The sequence below is a fragment of the Daktulosphaira vitifoliae genome, unplaced genomic scaffold (genome assembly GCF_025091365.1).
Source record: "Daktulosphaira vitifoliae isolate Bord-2020 unplaced genomic scaffold, ASM2509136v1 Scaffold_1, whole genome shotgun sequence".
Lineage (NCBI taxonomy): Eukaryota > Metazoa > Arthropoda > Insecta > Hemiptera > Phylloxeridae > Daktulosphaira > Daktulosphaira vitifoliae.
The window spans coordinates 20866112-20886364 of record NW_026099572.1 but is presented as its reverse complement, the minus strand read 5'-3'; the positions used below and the strand labels follow the sequence as shown (position 1 = coordinate 20886364).

Genomic DNA, 20253 nt, shown 5'->3' with positions numbered 1-20253 from the left:
ACAAACTTCAAAACGCTACAGAATATTTACTACTGAATATTAATAAGATATTTTTTTACTAAAATTTTTCTTAAATTCTACTCTACAAAATAGCTATCTTAGATTTTTTTTTTACATTTTATTTAAAATTTAAAAATAATTAATATTTTTAATAAAATGTAAAAAAATTAATTATTGAGATATAGCTATAGACCTAACGTATAACTATTATTTAAAAAAAAATCAACTAAAAATATTAACTGGATCAAAAGTTATTTAAGTTGTCAGTGAGTGGTGGGCCACTCTGTATAAAACATTAATAAATTTGTGTTAAACTTTTGCGTCTACGTTGAGGCACTACCGACGTACGACACCTAATACAAAATTTGTAAATTTTTAAAGCGTTTTATGATAGTGATGTTAATTACTATAAAATTTCAAGCTATATTAGAATTTACTATGTCCAATATAAATTTATTTGGTTCCGACTGTACTGTTTTTATTTTTTACTATATTATTGTTTCTTGTAATTTTGAATGTTAATAAATATATTGATAATTTCTGATTTTTGTAGTTTATTTTATCAAAAATGATAATATTGACGTTTTCATTCCACTGAACTCACAGATAATACATTTTCTTTAGTTGATCATAAAAATAGCCTCTTCAAGCCTGTTTATTTCCACCAACGTGAGTAATATTAAATCGGCTGTAGTGTTTTTTCAAGTCTGTTTATATTTATACAGGTTTTTTATAATGATTTTATTTTTGCAACTTTTCGTTTTACACTCAATGGGTCTTAAATTAGTTCTCAAGGTAAAGTTATTTTATAGATTAAAAAATGAATTTTTATCTTCTTAGATGTATAACTATAAAACAATTAAGATTAATTGATCCTAATTTTTTATTTTTTAAATATTTTTTATATTTGAGAGGTCTTCAATTTTAATGTTATTTTAACATTTTATAGGTGAAGAATTTTTTTAAAAAATTACCCAAGTAGAGATAAATTAGAAATAGTTTATAAATTACATTCGTCTTATATTTTTGATAGTGTAATGTAATTGAATTTATGTTATATGTTGTAGTAATTATTTTCTAATGTATTTTCTCGAAAGAAACTTTTATTGGTCTTTATAAAATATACGATACTTTTTTAGGCTGAGATGTAATTTCACAGGACATTAGTTCTCATGATTACATAAGTTCAATAGCAGATAAGAATAAAAATAGTTTTAACGAATAATATACATTAATTACTTCATTGGTATGAATTGCAACAGGATAAACGTTATTTTTTTTAGTGTTTAATTGTGATAAATGAATTTATAAATTCATAAATTTTTAATCATAAAATGTTTATTAGTCGATAAATTCACAATTGAACGAAAAATCGCATTTATACCTATAGTGACTAACTGCAATTTTTGTTTCATAATATATCATCAATCAGAAAACTAATAGAATTAAACATAAATGAACACAAAAAATGTACCAATGCCTAACAACTTCTATTTGAATTCCAAAATATAAAATAGAGACAAGAGTATAGAGGCAAAACGGCCTCTAAAATATTGACATTAATCGATTCTACTAGAAATGTAAATTGACTATAAAATTAAATTAATTGTTATGAAAAGAGTTTATTTGTGTAATCAAAATAAAATTTGAAGAAAATTTGTTTCAAAATTTTAAAATCTTTTTATTTAACCAAAAATTTACTTTGATATATCTACATATTTGTTTATTATTACTAAGAGTGAAATGAGTAACACAAAGTAATGAGTAATATTTTTAATTGTGTTAAACTTATTAAATTTGATTGAAAAATAATTTTTGTTAACACCTGTTATGGCATTTGTAATGTATAGAAAAATAAAATAAATTTTAATAAACAATTACATTATTTAAAAAAATATTACATATATGTAATAGAAGTTTTTAACGCATAAAATGTAGATAAATAGTGATAAAAATGTTATATTTGTGTATGAATTTATGACACTAAATGTCAAAATTACACTACTTGTGTGTATATTAAAAATATACTGATGTAAGGACATTTTTGGTTCATTTATTAGAGTCTATGCATTGAATTTAATTCAATAATCAGAATTGAACATACATTTTAAATTTAAATTTCAAAGATAGTCCCTAAGGAATGTTTACCCGTTTTAGTTCAATGACTCTCGTACATTAGGTACGTTTGTTGAAAAATATATGGTTTGTTTTTAAAAATATTGTGCTCATAAACTTTTAAGAGTGTACTTCAGTTTAACTGATTTTTATCGTATAAAAGTATTTTCATTATAAATAACCCAGATTAGATTTCCATAAGGAAAAAAACGTGATTACATTTATTGATTTGAAAAAATAGAACATAGTTTTTATAATTATAAAGATACTCTTGTATTTTTTCAAGTGATATTCGTGTTTTTATTAGTGTATATAATAAAATTTATTTTGGAATCTAAAAAAGGCTCAAAATAAAGTATAAAACATAAATACAAAAACTCACGATACTATGTTTTAATATAAATATAGAGTGATAGTTTAACTATAACTTACGCAATATCTATAAAAAAATAAAATGTAATATTGTATTTTATTTTCAGAAGTTTATACTTTTTATAATTCGGTTCTATCTCTCCTCTTTCCCCTTAAAATATTATCAACTTTAGTTTTTTAAATGGAAATATATACATGTGTGCTAAACCAACTTACAAACTAAAAAATAAAAGATATTTTAATATTTATAACTTGGCAGGGGATTTAGTACGGTACATTTATACCTAGAGATGATAATAAATAGACCCATAGATCTCTAGTCTTTATATTAAAAAATTTAATAACTACCAAAATACTGGTCTAAAAGTTGTTATCGATCAGTCATTCTCTGAGATAGATTATTTATCAGAGTTGTTAAAATATATTTAAAAAAAAACCTGTATAAATATAAGTAAATAGTTAGAAATTTTTTAAATGTCTCATATTACTTACGTAGTTTTAGAAATTTATGGTGTTTTAAACATTGCGTGTATAAAACATAACAACCCTTTCAATTTCTAGTTTGTAAATTGGTTTATTATTGGTACGTATTTACTAGTAATTCATATATATATATATATTTCTATTAAAAAAACGTAAGTTGATAAAATATAAAGATGGAAAGAGAGTAGATAAAACCAAATTATAAAACATAGGATATTATTAACTATTGAAAAGAAAAAATAATATATTTTTAAAAATACATGAGGTATATTCAGAAGTTTAAATTCACATAAAAGAATGATAATTTATGAAATTACTCATTTATAGGGTGATTGAATAGTTTTTCATAGTATATAGTTCTTTACTAACTTTTATTTTAATGTCACACTCATAGAATTAATGAATATTTGTTCTCTATAATAATGTAAAATTATTTATAATTGATTAAAACACAAAAATGTTAATTTTTCATAAAATGTCAAACATTGGAATTTTTCAGTAACTAAATAGCTAAGGATATTGTATCAAAAATTGTGATTTTGCAGAGGACTTGTTACTATTACTTCATTAAATGAGATGAATAACATAAAGAGATATATTTACTAATTGGACTTCATCATATTTTTTTTATTTTAAAATAATTCAAATAAAAAATTTAGGAAGTCAGAAAAATTCACATGAAGGCTCTTTTCAAAACATTTTTTGACTCGATGAATACTTATTTCGACCGAGAAAATTAAATGATACAGTATGATAAATTAATGAATATAATGTTTTGACAGAAAAATAAATTTTAAATGTTTTCTTAAAGAGAAAATGTGACATTAAGTAATGAAACACAGTTTCCAATTCTAATTAAGAAGTCATTGGTGTTATATGATGTTAACGCCAGAATAATTAGTTAAACAATTAATTGTTTAATGGGCTACTGATTCACTCAACACTGAATGAATTTGATTAAAAACGTATCATCATGGGTTACTATGTTTCATATATTGAGTTTTGAAATAAAATAAAACCAATAATAGCCACAACATTTTAATATTTTTGTATTTTATGAGCGAATTTGCATTATAATACCTTCGACATTAAATAATGAAAATTTGTTGATATTATATGTAAATAAATAATGTAGAAAATTTTATAAATTATTATTAATAAACCCACTTATTTTTAAAATTAATATTTACGCATTCCGTTTAAAAAACTTTAAATACTAAGATATTGGTTTTCAAGAAAAAAAAAATAAAAAATGTTTATTATTTTAATTAAAATTGTTTCAGATGATCTTAAAATATTGTTGAAGGAATGAACAACAATTCATGGTAATTTCCCTCAGACTAAGATGATAAACACTCGTGGAGCAAGAAAAAGATTAGTTTATCTTTTATTACTATTTGTCCTATACTACAATGAACAAATCTCGGCTGATGTTGGTAAGTTTGTTTAATAATCATATTAGATTGTAAAACATCAATTTGAAATACTTATTTTATAGATGAGATGAAGTTGTAATATAATATAATTATTCACACAATTTCCAAGTTCTGTAGCCAGAAGGTTTTCTTTTTTCAATGGTTATTATTAATATTAATATTGTGAAATTCGGACTAAAGCAATTCTTAGAAATCTATAATACTTTTATACTGCTTATTTCAACTTAATTATAATTTTATTTAAAAGGCCTTAGTAGATTTGAGTTTGAAAGAACGAAATCTTATTGGAAAGGATTTTATTTGTCATATTTAAAATAAATATTCATACAACCACCGATTTGATAGCAATTCCGTGGTAATAATATTATGTTGTTATTACAATGGTTTCAGAGGTGTTGTAAAACGTATACAAAAATGTACCCACTTTATTAAAAAGAGACAATTACTATAAAACTTTACAGTTTATTTTTATTAGAAAATTTAAGTGTGCCAATTAAAATAAAATAGTTTGTAATTTAATTCAAAAGTGTTTATAGTTAAAATCTACTCGAATACAATATAAATTTATTCTTGTACCATTAGCTACTTCATAGTCGATTACTTTTTAAAATGAATTCAAATTAAAAAAAAAGTCTAGTAACATTTAACTTGTTGAATTTAGTTATAATAATTATACATACCTAGCCATCGTTTTTTTTTTTTTTAAATAATGTTTTTGTAACATTATTTTTTTAAATTGCTCTCTGTGTAATTAATTTTAAGTATATAAAATGACTTTCATTGTTTTTAAAATGAAATACGCACAACAAAAACAATTTTATTCTAAAAAAAATACCACTCATTATAAAAATTGGGTTATACTATATACTCTTTTTTTGTCGTTGGATTCCTCGAATAGTAATCAATGTGGAAGTTGAATGATTTAGCGTACAATCTAATTAAGTTACACTTTGTATATTACAGTAGCCATGATATCAAACATTTATATGGTTCCATTAAATGTAAGGATTCGCATTACCAAAACCTAAATGTATGTGTATATAGTACTGAGTAATTAATATATTTGATATAAAATGTAAACACTGTAAATAATTTATTATAGTAACATATTACTGTAATTAAGAAGAGTGTACTATTATTTTTATATTTTTTTGTTTCATTAACAAAACAGTAGTTTTAAGGTTTTCTAGATTTGCAAGGCAAAAATCAGGTTTCAGCGTACACATAATAATTTACAAATTTCTTTAATAACATAGCTTATTTAAGGAGAAAATAGACTAGGATTATATCTCCAGATTAATTCATGAATTTTGAGTTCTACGTGTTTACTGTACCGTGTTATAATGTATCAAATGCCGTGAATGCATTTTCTCCTAAGGTTTGTGTAAGGATAACGTATTCCCCTACATTTCTATCCACGCTTTAAAATTCTGCACACACCCATGTCATAACATCGGTGTGTGACTTTAAAAAAATATATATAAATAAGTGAGTAAAATACTGATGTGAATATTTTACAAGCACAATATATTTTGTAGATATAATTTTTTTTAATATACACAATACACGCACATACGTGGCTTTTTTCTTTGTTCAAAGAACGTTCAGTAAATACAATACTGTAATAAATTCAAAATTGTAAAAATTTCAAATAGTAACGTCGACTAAGTCAATTTTAATTTAAGTAATCTCATTTTTATGGCAATATTTACCGTTTCTTATCATAAAACTAAACATTAACGAAGATGAAAATTCCTGACCTTTTTGAAAATATGGTACTTTTCAGAGATTATTTGGACGTTATGAAAATTTATTTGTATCTCGATAATCTTTTTATTTATGTAAAAATGATTCACATTTGATTATATTTTTATAAAATTTTCCATAAAGACTCTTAAATATAAATTGGTTAAAATTAACTAATTTAAAGGTTTAATTTTTTATTTTTACGAAAATTAAAAATTATCCCTACTTTTTACTATATTTAAAAATATTTCAAGTATTTAATTCATCTGTGGTATGTTTTATTAATTTTGTTTTTAGAACTTTATTTATAAAATATTACGATAAACAATTTTTAAGGACTTCTAATGTTTTATATTTAGTTAATTATATTGCCAATCATTTAGATACTGTCAATTAAACATATATTTTTTTTGTGTTACACCAAATAAATTTTCGACCATTTTTGTAGAACAACAAAACCGGATACTTACAAAGATATATATACAACAGTAATATTATTGTTCCGGAACATGATTTATTCGCTACACATTTTTCGCGTAGCAAGAATTGAGTATCATAATCAATAATGATTTATGTATAGTTTAATATTGATGAAATATAGGAAATATGATAGTGTACAATAACATAATAAAATTGTGAAATGATCTGTATTCTAATTAAAAATTTAGTTAAAATAACTTTTGTTTATTTATTGAGATGATTAAGTTAAAAGTCTTACAGCGAATTTTAAAATTATTTTTTTTAGTTATTGAGCATATGACAGCTAAAAGAAAAAAAACGAAGGAAAATAAGTCATTATTTATGATAGATCTTCTGTGTTTTCTTTTTTAATTCGTATTTTCCATTATTTTCTAAAATAATGGTAAAAAATAGTTATGAACAAACTAAACACTTTGATTAATAAATATATTGAGTTTGCTTTAAACTAATTTTTTTCAATTAATAATTTAATCTTCTTAAAAATTACCTAATTGGCTGAGAACAAGTTGTTCGAAAAAAATAATTGCAAGGTTTTTTATAGTTAAATTTATGGTAAAATTGTTGTGATGAAAGTATCAGGAAGTTAATCCTATTAGTCATCAGAAAGCTAGTTTAATTAAGCATTAGTAGCATATTGACCGTGTCCATAAATTTAACTGTAAACTAGGGATTATTACACAATAAGAATCTTTCCGCTTTCTAATGGAGTTCTGCGCTGCTCCCATGTGACATTTTAAAGTTTAAACATTGATGTGGGAAATCAGTAGTGCGCCTTTGAACTTTGGAAAACAATTACAAATTAATCACGGTCTATATTTTTTTGTATTTATATTATAAATAGTTTTAAAATATCAATAAAATAATGAACAACTCAATGTTAAGAATTTTTTGAATTTATTACATAATTAGGATATTGGAATAATTATATGCATGTATAATTATATATATGTATGCAATACGTATATTTTAAATATGTACTGTGTACATCTGAAATGTAGTATTACCGTAAAATAGATTTAATTAAGTGGTAAACATTAATGAAAATTATTTGTGTTTTTTTAAAATTTAGTTTTTGGACATTTTTCGTAAAAATGTCTCAGTTAAATAGTTTTAAAAATCCAAAAAGATTTTCTAGTAAATAAGTTATATGAGAAATTAACAAACATAATAATTTTATGTAATAGAATTCATTTCATAAATCAAATAAAAAAACTCGATTTAAATAAAAAATTTTATCTAAGATTTATTTAATTTAATGTTATGTATGCATTGTGATACATGATCCTAAAGTTTCCAAATGTCAGTATGATATTTTTCGTTTACACGTTCATTTCTATATAAAAGTAGTTGACATTAATTAATAGTAATTTTCATTGATATTTTATCAACATTTTCTTTTACTTTGTATGATTTCAAAATTGTATGTGAAAAATCAAACATTTTTATAAAGAGAAATGTCTGAACAGTTTATAGTAAATTATCATTTCAATTTCAGATAAAAAATGTTATACCTTTTTTCGTTACATTGCTACAATAAAATGTTAGGGCAATAAGGCTAAGTTTACAACAATATCATGAAATCATTTATTTTGCGGTAAAAAATACTTATATTTCTGATATCTTGTTAAATATATATTTATTTTCATCCTCTTTATACAACAAACTTATTTGCTTTATGCGTATGAATATAAAACTGTATTATCCTCGACTATCCTAAACTGCCGTAGCAATGTTAGTAGTGACCACGTTGAAATAAAAGTAAATGTAAAATGTTTGTAAGAAAATATTTTGTAGTTGGTAAAAAACTTGAGCTTAGCTTTGTGGAATTCGTAATTTTATTTTTCTTATTTTCTCTCTTTATATTTTAATCACGTTCTCCTAAATAAAGGTACGATTTTATATGTACAGGTCATGATAATTCTCGGTTTATTCGGTTCAGTAAAATATAATTTTTAATAAATAACCCCTTTGAAAATAATATTTTACAAATAATATAATAAAAACATGATATGAAGTGGAAATAATGAAGGTTTGTTCAGTTTCGATTGCCATTTAAACTTTAATTTAGACGTGAGACAGTTATTTAATGTTTCATTTGAAAAATATAAATTCAGTTGAACACGATATTACAATTTTACCATAATATCTATTATAATTAGGACTATATTGTCCTATTATGTAATATACGCAAATATATAAGACATTATTAAACGGTCCTATGCAAATTATATGGTGTAAAACAAGTAGTATATACAAACTAAGTGTAATGCAAAATTTTAAATAAAATACGCTTCATGAATTTTGGGTGCACACTACAGGAGTAGTTATGAAACGAAAAACAAATAGAAACATATATTTTCACGCATAATAAAATATTTTCATTATACATTAGAATAGAACAATTTTGCAAAAAAAAAAAAAACTATTTATCGTAGAGTTATATGTGTTTATTATAAATTTGTTTGCGAATGTAAGATTTAAATTACTCAGAGCAAAAAAAAATGTTAAATTTTGATATTAAAAACTGGTTACTTTAAAGTGTGTATGCTATAAAGTACTAAACATAGTGTTATTAATAACGTTTTATTTATCATCACGTAATTTTAAAACGAACATATAATTAGTCACTTAAATTCTGTGACAAGCGAAATGAAACGAAATTATGTTCTCATATTAATTTGTTTTGGGTATTCTTGTTTAATAGTGTAACTATATGCATTATCATGGTATTTTAAGTGAAATTCGTGAACTTCTAAGCAATTAAAGTACAAAGTTTTGATGAAAGCAAGCGTTATTCACATTTTATATGTTTGAATAATTAGTGTTACATGACTCTTTTATTATAGATTTTGTTTTTCTCTCTACAGGCTACAAGCACAAATGTTTTTATATAACGACAAAATGTAATTTAGGATAAACAATTTCAAATTCCTATTTTCTCGATTCAAAACTGACATAAAATTTACTAGCTGTCGGATAACTTGAAAGCTATCAATATTTTTGTAGCTAGCTCAATTTTTACGAAGACGAGGAACTAGGAGAAAGCCTAGTGAACTATAAGACATGATTTTTAAAATCATTCGACATAATAAAGTTTTAGATCGTTATGAGCTCATAAGCTCATTGATATGGGTTTACTGTGTTAAATTTATAGTAATCAAACATGACGAAGAACGAAAGATTGTTCAAACATTTGATATGGGCTGACAGAGAATAGATTGTTGGCTATGATGTTTTCAGAATAATAATGGACAGTATGACACAAATACAGTATTTTTAACATTAATCATGAATTATACGAATTTAGAAACTAATAATACAGTAAAATATTATATTACTTTCGTAATTTTTATTCTTATAGTAATTGATTAAATTTATTTTTAAGTTTTAACAATACAAGTCTAATAATTGATTTATTATTTTTAAAGATATAATTCGTTTAGCCAAGTATTCATGAATTTTTTTTTGTTGCTGAAAAAATCATTCTTTCTATATAATTATCATTCAAATTGCTATAAATCAAATAATCTTTACATAATTTTTTACTTGAAATATACTAATAAACATAAGTATAAATATTAAACATTAAATATTAGTTAAAACATTGAATGTATCAGAAGTTAACTCGTTCCCATGGCTTTCTGATGCACTCTGTAGATACATATTATGCAATTTTTCAATTGTTTATTTTATTTTTGTAGTAACACATCAATACCACTCGGTAGCTATCATTGCAATCACTTGACATATTAGATGATTCTTACTGTTTTTGTATGTCGTTACATAATCATCGTAAACGAAGTGCTAGTTGTGGACATTTTTTACAGCAGCTGATGCGTTGTACGGTATTTAGTGAGGGTATTGGTCGACTGCGGCATCGGCGATAGTATAAAGTTTTACACATTCAACAAAAACATTGTTGTCACTGTTGGTCGAGTGTGGCTGTGAAAGTGAACCAAGGAGTAGGAGGAATACAGGAAGAAGTGGAAAAATAGTTTTCAAACAACGCGACCATTGCTACCATTGTATATGTAACGCCCATACTATTTCATGTTCCACAAACGCATCCCCGTGGATTAAAATAACAAGCCGAAAACCCCTTGGTAATAACTGAAGTGTTTGAGCATTTGCCACTGCCAGGCCAAATTTACGATTGTAATCAAAAAGTCTTGCACATTTCCGTTTCATGAGATCCGGAAATGGTAGTACTGCAAACCAATGGCTACCCGACCGTTGTGGGCAAAACTTAAGAGCCACAGCTGAGACCATTCTCAAAGTATCAATGACAACGAAAGTACCTAGTATAACGTAATACGTTCATCCGAAAGGACGGCAAAAAGGTCTTACACATAATATATTTAAGGGTCAGTTTTCAAATGATTACAACGGTACCGATTGCTACTATTTTGGCTATTTTATATATTACTGTCACTTTAAACATTTCTTCAAAAAAAAAAAAAATTATGAAAACGTTGTGTCATATGAATTATTGCCATGAAAATGATCCCTTGATAAAATTATTTTTAATAATATTATAAAAAAAATGGGGTCACGGCATAGTTGGGTCCAGTATATGTTTGATTTGACAATGATTAAAATCACTATCATAAAAAAAGCTTTGATGCGAATCTGTAAATAGTGTTTAATTTAAAAAAAATAGTGGATTATTCCAAAAGAAACATCATCTCCTATTTCATTATTTATATTCTGATAACAAGTTTTATGATTTATAAATTTAATATGTTAATAATTATTTATTATAGCAATTAAATGTAATATGAAATTAATATTTAATAATTTAGTATTACAAAATACTAAACATTACAAATTTAAAAATCGCTACTTAAAAATGTACATAGAAAGGAAAATTTTTAACACTTAATTTTTGAAATGTTTTCAGAAATACTGACACTCTTATATAGACATCAAATTAAAGCTTATGTAATATACTTAAATTTGAAAAAGAAATTTTCGGATTTTATTATATTTTCACGGTGAAAATGGATATCAAAGTTAATAAAAAAACATGATTTTTGTAAAAAAATTACAATATTAAATTATTAAATATTAATTTCATGCTATATTTAATTGATATAATAAATATTTATTTATATAGTACACTTATAAATTATAAAATTTGTAATCGGGGTATAAATAATGAATAATTCATCATTTTTTTTATATTAAACACTATTTACAGATTCGCATCGAAGCGTTTTTTTTGATAGTGATTTTAATCATTCTCAAATTAAACATATACTAGACCCAATTATGCCGCGACCCCATTTTTTTTATAATATTATTAAAAATAATTTTATCAAAGGAACATTTTCATGGCAATAATTCTTATGACACGTTTTCGTAATTTTTTTTTTTTTGAAAAAATTTTAAATTTCATAATAAAATTAATATTTTTTGAGTTTGTCATCGAAGTTAACATTTCATTTTTCAAAATATTATAGCGTTATAATGTTAAAAATATAAAAAAGAATATTGTTACAAAAATCATTTATGATATCGTAAAATGAAATCGGTGAGAGATAAAATAAAAGGGCAACATTACACACACAAAAAAAACAGTAAAATTAATACTTTATAAGCTTCACATCGAAGCTAAAAAGTTGCAATAATATTAAAATCAAGTTCAATTTTTTGAAACTACATCTTTTTGTGATCAAGGTATCAATGTTCAAATCACTGTCTTATATAAAGACTTTATTAGCTTACATTCCTATATAAGGATGTATTCCTAATATCCCACTAGAATATTTGATATTCACATGATAAAAAAACATCGAAAATTTTTTAAAAAATATTTTTGGTGTTCAAAGACTAAAAATAATATCCCTTTCAAAAAAATTGTTTTGTAATGATGCAATTGAAAAATTTTAAGTCAAAAACAAATTCTATATAATTACCTAAATTAATTAAGTTGATCGTCTTTTATAACAAAATAATTTTCCACGAGTAACTGTTGTTGGTTTGTTTTCATCTTTAGTCATGATACGTTTAAATTCTTTTATACCCACACGAGATGGTAAATTTTGTGTTAATCGTTCATACCCAGTATTCAATTTCCATGCTATTTCAAGTTCTTCTGCATCTTCAAAATTCTCTGGTGTCGGTTTATAACAACAACATGTGATAAATTGGATATTAACAACTACCCCATAGAATATTATCAGCGCGCAAAATTGATGAAAAATCATTATTATAATCTGAATTACTTACTATTGGTATGAATTCTTAAGAAAAACACTATTTTAAAAATACGCATTTAATAAATTTTAGATATTTTAGTGTATGTTTTCATTTATATCAATATATTCATAAATAATTTTATTAAATTCATAATTTTATTTCCAAAAATAATTTGTTAATATAATTTAAAAGTGATTAATTATGTGTAAAATTTATATACCGTCATTTTTATAAGAATAGACATAAAATGTACATTACAATAAGAATCGTGTTATAGTATCACTATCAAAAAAAAACGCTTCGATGCAAGTCTTTAGATAGTGTTTAATTTTAAAAATTGGTGGATTATTCCAAAAGCTATATGATCAGCTAGTTCCTTATTAATATCCTGATTAAGATAAAGTATGTCAAATGAAAAAGGAATTATTAAATAATAGTATTTCTCATAAAAAATTATGTTGGTCCATACACTATTCAAGAAAAATAATAATGACATCATCTGTATAGACATAATAGATACAAGTACTTTGTTTCTAGTTATTACTTTATTAGTATAGTTAGTGTATTAAAACTACTCTTACCTGATATTCACTGATGATGATTAAATTTTGAGTTTAGATTTATGGTTGTTAAAAATATATTTAAAACTATAGTAAGTGTGTTAATAAATGAGAATCGAACTTGGTTAGCACAAGCGTATTTATTATTATAGAAAGTGTTAATTATTTTGACAAATGTATATTTTAAATTTAGCGTAAAAAGTTAAATCTAAAAACAAACAGCAGAAAAGAATACGCACAAGTATGTTTGAAATTATATTTTGAATTGATTAATTTTACATTGTAGTGAGAGAATTGAACGAGAAAAATGAAAGATTGACTGACTGACTAAAGCAGTCTCCAGCCCTTATATAACATACCACGATAAATATAAACAGGGATGAAACGTCTGATTGAGTCATGCTTTACAATCAAAACAAGACAGTTACTTTTTATCACCTTCCCTTATTTAATGATTTTTGTGGTGCCTAGAAGACGCAGAGACAGACAATGACTCGTGGCTACTTCTTAGTTGCCAAAAGTCAATACCATAAGTATAATCGTGTTAGCATATTCTTTTCCGTGGTCTTAGAAATAAAAGAGGTATTGATTTTATTAATATTTCAAAGGAGAATATTACAATGCATTCAATAACATCTCTCCATCTCTTTTTTGGTCTTCCTCTTTTTCCATCAATATTAATTTCTAAAACTGTTCTTACGGCTTCCGATTCTTCTCTTCTGGTATTAAGATCAAACCATCTAACTCTATTTTCTCTTATATTATCCACGATTGACGCTATGCCTATACTCCCTCTTATATTCTTGTTTCTTATCCTATGTTCTCTAACTACTCCACTCATCCATCTAAGTATTCTCATCTCTGCTATAATCATTTTCTGCTCTACTTTCTAATCAATTATCCAACACTCTGAACCATACATCATAGCTGGTCTCACTATTTTATATTATAAATTATAGGCTAAACCTCATATCAGACAATATAATTTTACTCAATTTAATATCAAATGATTCATTATTATTATTTTTGAATACGAAGTCAAATGTAAATTATAAAATCGAGAATATTTCACACAAAAATAGCATTCGGTAACCATTTTCACCATGAAGACAAGTCTAGGGGTCAAATTTTTTTTTTTTAAATAAAGTATATTACATTAGCTTTAATTTAAGATATATATAAATGTGTCAGACATTCCGGAACATTTTCAAAAATTAATTTTTTGTGAAAAAGTTGTCATTTTAAATCCCCCCCTGTGGGCAGATAAAGAGTCAGATTTACAAAAAAAAAAAAAATACCAAATGATAAGTAAAGACATCAAGCATCTATAAAAAAAATTATATTAATATGTTCATTTTTAAAAAAGTTACGGCAGTTTTTAGTAAAAAAAATTGAAAAAATTTCGTCAAAAAATAATGTCAAAATTAATCAATTTTAAGCAGTTTAAATAAAGTATTTTTTATATGGATATTTTGAGTATGGGTCTTATTTACAAATTCTAATTTTTTATGTAATTTAAATATTTGAAGTTCAGTGGATGATACATTAACAATTTAATTGTCATAATTTCAGACTTTTATTGTTAAAAAAAAGATACACATGTATGGTTGAATATAGTTTATTTTATTATTTGAAACTCAATATTCAATTTTTATAAGTATTAAAAAAATAGAAAACATAATTAATTTTTCATATTTAAAATACATATTAATAGTTAATATATGTTGTTTCTTTTTTCCGATCCCTTGGGGGCTCAACAAATATGTATATTGAAGAATACTCAATGAATGATCGAACAATTTTAATGTCGATATTCATATAGATATTATTTAAATAATCTAGATAATTTTTAAACTTGTCGAAGTTATTTTTCAATTTATCTTCTAATGATTTTTTAATTTCGTCATCTTCTTTGAACATATTAAATTTCTCACCAAAATAATTTCTTTTAATATGTTCATTAATTAAATTTATATTTCCACTATTTATAACATCATAGGATCTAGAATTACTTGGTTTGTGAGAGAATGTTCTTATAATGTTGTCGATGCTCTGTTGTTTATCTTCAAACTTGAATATATTATTTAATGTATGATTATTTAACAATAATTGGTGCATTTTGGAATTATTATTCTTAATAATATCGTTATCTGTATTGAACATTAAATACGACAGATGTTTCCTTATAAAATACAAAGCTACGATTCTAAAAATGCCAAAAACTTTATCTTGATAATCTCCTAATTTTATAATCCATAAATCAAACCAATGATAATTTCTTGCATCTCTATATGCAGTATTAATATCTTCCATGATAACGTTATAAACTTTCTGACTCTGTTCTCCATAATCCAATATTATTGTTTTCAAAATATCATTATTTTGGATAACTTTATTAAAATAAATTTTACTAAGTGAAATATGATTTTCTACCTCTATATCACTCAGGAAAAAGTAATTATTATGATTTCTTTTGTTCATAACATTCACAACTTTTTTTATTTCTTCATTTTTGTACGTGTCATTTGCATTTATTTTTATTTCGTTTGTAATATTTATGTCACAATTTTTTTTTGCATGTGATTTTAAAATTTCTATTATAACTCGTATAAGATCCTTAAAATGTATGACCAAGTCACCTTCTAAATAATACCTTCGGTCTCTTATATAAATAGCATACATAAACATAGCCCATAAAGGATCTAAAGGTGCATCTAGGTCTGTTTTTAGCATTAGGGATAGCATGTGTTTAATAATTGATTCATCTAAAAGTACACTATTATTTTCTTTTAATATTTGAATTCTTTCTAATGAACCAATAAGGCTCATATATTGTAAAAGGTCCCTTAAGTTACTGCAATAAAGGTTGTAGTAGATAATTTGTGGCCTATTGTGTAGTTTAAATGTTGTTGGTTTGTTTTCATCTGTAGTCATGATACGTTTAAATTCTTTTATACCCACACGAGATGGTAAATTTTGTGTTAATCGTTCATACCCAGTATCCAATTTCCATGCTAATTCAAGTTCTTCTGCATCTTCAAAATTCTCTGGTGTCGGTTTATAACAACAACATGTGATAAATTGGATATTAACAAATATCCCAAAGAATATTGTCAGCACGCAAAATTGATGAAAAATCATTATTATAATCCGAATTACTTACTGTTGGTATGACTTCTTAAGAAAAACACTTTTTTTAAAACTACACATTTAATAAATATTAGATATTTTAGTATATTTTATCATTTATATAGATATATTCATAAATACATTTATTCGATTAACAATTTTGTTTTCAAAAATAGTGAGTCAATATAATTTAAAAGTGATTTATTACGTATAAAATTAATTTACTGTCATTTTTATAATAGTAGACATTAAATGTAAATTAAAATAAGAATCACGTCATAGTATCTAATAGTCTAAATAATAAAGTTATACATTTTACTGAACCATTATTCAAGGGATAATATGAATTTGTGAAATCAATTTTTATATGACTTTATCTTTTCATGTGTTTACAATTTTTTACTTAAGTTCATATCGTATAATTTCATTGAAACCTAAAAAAGAATTTCGAAAAAAATGTAAAAATTATAATAATAATTGTACTTATTTTATATTGGTATTTGCTTATTTACAACTGTGAACTGTACATAAGTAGAAAAATTTCTACTTTCAATGTGCATTTATTCGATTTAAGTAAAGACATCAAACATCTATAAAAAAAATTATATTGATATNGAATGATTCGTTATTATTATTTTTGAATACTAAGTCAAAAATTCTGTTTAAATTAATAATGTGAAAATCAATCAATTTTAAGCAGTTTAAACACAATATTTTTTAAATGGATATTTTGAGTATGGGTCTTATTTACAAATCCTTATTTTTTTTTATAATTTAAATATTTGAAGTTCAGTGGGTGATAAATTAACAATTTAATTGTCAAAGTTTCAGACTTTTATTGTTAAAAAAAGATACACATGTATGGTTGAATATAGTTTATTTTATTATTTAAAACTCAATATTCAATTTAGATTTTTATGTGTTTTAAAAAAATAGAAAACATAATTAATTTTTCATATTTAAAATACATATTAATAGTTCATATATGTTCTTTCTGTTTTCCGATCATCTGGGGGCTTAACATACCTGTATATTGAAGAATACTCAATGAATGATCGAACAATTTTAATGTCGATATTCATATAGATATAATTTAAATAATCTAGATAGTTTTTAAACTTTTCGAAGTTATTTTTCAATTTATAATCTAATGATTTTTTAATTTCGTCATCTTCTTTGAACGTATTAAATGACTCACCAAAATAATTTCTTTTAATATGTTCATCAATTGAATTTATATTTTCACTATTTATAAGATCATAGGATCTACTATAACTTGGTTTTTGAGAGAATTTTCGTATAATGCAATCGATTTCAAATTGTTGTTTATTTTTAAATTTGAATATATTATTTAATGTATGATTATTTAACAATAATTGGTGCATTTCGTANTGATTATTTAACAATAATTGGTGCATTTCGTAATTATTATTCTTAATAATATCGTTATCTGTATTGAACATTAAATACGACAGATGTTTCCTTATAAAATACAAAGGTAAGATTCTAAAAATGTCAAAAACTTTTTTTTGATAATCTCCTATTTTTGAAATCCATAAATCAAACCAATGATAATTCCTTGCAGCTGTATATGCAGTATTAATATCTTCCATGATATAGTAATAAACTTTCTGACTCTGTTCTCCATAATCCAATATTATTTTTTTCAAAATATCTTTATTTTGGATAACTTTGTGCAAATAAATTTTACTGAGTGAAATCCAATTATTTACCTCTATATCACTCAGAAAAAAGGAATTATTATGATTTCTTATGTTCATAACATTTTTTATTTCGTCAATTTTATGTGTGTCACTTGGATTTATTTTTATTTCGTTTGTAATATTTATGTCACAATCGTTTTTTGCATGTGATTTTAAAATTTCTATTATAACTCGTATAAGATCCTTAAAATGTATGACCAAGTTACCTTTTAAAAAATCCCTTTGTTCTTTTATGTAAATTGCATACATAAACATAGCCCATAAAGGATCTAAAGGTGCATCTAGGTCTGTCTTTAGCATTAGGGCTAGCATGTGTTGAATAATTGATTCGTCTAAAAGTACACTAGCATTTTCTTTTAATATTTGAATTCTTTCAAATGAACCAATAAGGCTCATATATTGTAATAGGTCCCTTAAGTTACTGCAATAAAGGTTGTAGTAGATAATTTGTGGCCTATTGTGTAGTGTAAATGTTGTTGGTTTGTTTTCATCTTTAGTCATGATACGTTTAAATTCTTTTATACCCACACGAGTTGGTAAATTTTGTGTTAATCGTTCATACCCAGTATCCAATTTCCATGCTATTTCAAGTTCTTCTGCATCTTCAAAATTCTCTGGTGTCGGTTTATAACAACAACATGTGATAAATTGGATATTAACAAATACCCCAAAGAATATTATCAGCGCGCAAAATTGATGAAAAATCATTATTATAATCTGAATTACTTACTATTGGTATGACTTCTTAAGAAAAAAAACTTTTTTTAAAACTACACATTTAATAAATATTAGATATTTTAGTATATGTTTTCATTTATATAGATATATACATGAACACATTTATCACATTTACAATTTTGTTTTCAAAAATAGTGTGTCAATACAATTTAAAAGTGATTTGTTACGTATAAAATTTATTTACCGTCATTTTTATAAGAATAGACATAAATTGTAAATTAAATTAAGAAACATGTTATAGTATCTAATAGTCTAAATAATAAAGCTATACATTTTACTGTATCATTATTGAGGGAATTTTAACGAATTTTCTGCGATATCTTTAAGAGTTATTATATTTACATTATTTATTAATTTGTCAAACCAATAAATTAAATTGATCAAACCATCCAAGTCTATTTTTTCTCATCTTATCTTATCCATGATTGACGCTATGCCTATACTCCCTCTTATATTCTCGTTTCTTATCCTATGTTCTTTAACTACTCCACTCATCCATCTAAGTATTCTCATCTCTGCTATAATCATTTTCTGCTCTACTTTCTAATCAATTATCCAACACTCTGAACCATACATCATAGCTGGTCTCACTATTTTATATTATAAATTATAGGCTAAACCTCATATCAGATAATATAATTTTACTCAATTTAATATCAAATGATTCNTTAAACCTCATATCAGATAATATAATTTTACTCAATTTAATATCAAATGATTCATTATTACTATTTTTGAATACTAAGTCAAAAATTCTGTTCAAATTAATATTGTGAAAATTAATCAATTTTAAGCAGTTTAAACACAGTATTTTTTGTATGGATATTTGGAGTATGTGTCTTATTTACAAATCCTTATTTTTTTAAATAATTCAAATATTTGAAGTTCAATGGATGAAAAATTAACAATTTAACTGTCAAATTTACAGGCTTTTATTGTTAAAAAAAAGATACACATGTATGGTTGAATATGGATTATTTTATTATTTGAAACTAAGATTCAATTTGGATTTTTATGAGTTTTAAAAAAATAGAAAACATAATTAATTTTTCATATTTAATTTACATATTAAAATTCAAAATATTTTTTTTCTTTTTTCCAATTCCTTGAGGGCTCAACATACCTGTATATTGAAGAATACTCAAAGAACGACCGAACAGTTTTGATGTCGATATTCATATAGATACAATTTAAATAATCTAGATAATTTTTAAACTTGTCGAAGTTATTTTTCAATTTATCTTCTAATGATTTTTTAATTTCGTCATC

At 23.9% G+C, this 20253-nt stretch overlaps 3 protein-coding genes across 9 annotated transcripts in view; 2 read left to right on the top strand and 1 right to left on the bottom strand.

Moving 5' to 3' along the window:
• The window catches only part of LOC126893600 (myotilin-like), a 148403-nt gene that overhangs the window by 37197 nt on the left and 90953 nt on the right, over nucleotides 1-20253 (top strand). For all 5 annotated transcript variants that reach the window (XR_007701218.1, XR_007701219.1, XM_050663967.1 and 2 more), the window contains one exon: nucleotides 4254-4406. Coding sequence is in view for 3 of the 5 variants with exons in the window: in XM_050663967.1 (XP_050519924.1) it covers nucleotides 4316-4406 (91 nt within the window). In the remaining 2 variants the exon portion in view is untranslated. The remainder of the gene's footprint in view (nucleotides 1-4253; nucleotides 4407-20253) is intronic.
• The window catches only part of LOC126893602 (uncharacterized), a 105149-nt gene that overhangs the window by 20213 nt on the left and 64683 nt on the right, over nucleotides 1-20253 (top strand). The window lies entirely within an intron of this gene.
• LOC126893596 (uncharacterized) overlaps nucleotides 14996-20253 on the bottom strand; it is an 8579-nt gene continuing 3321 nt past the window's right edge. Inside the window, exons 1-2 of one of the 3 annotated variants that reach the window (XM_050663958.1) lie at nucleotides 18532-19046; nucleotides 14996-16111 (exon numbers count right to left, since the gene is read on the bottom strand). In XM_050663958.1, coding sequence (XP_050519915.1) covers nucleotides 15101-16111; nucleotides 18532-18954 — 1434 coding nt within the window. In that variant the 5' untranslated portion in view covers nucleotides 18955-19046 and the 3' untranslated portion in view covers nucleotides 14996-15100. Of the gene's footprint in view, nucleotides 16259-18531; nucleotides 19047-20253 lie in introns of those variants that run through there. The other 2 variants (XM_050663959.1, XM_050663960.1) reach the window with 2 other exon arrangements.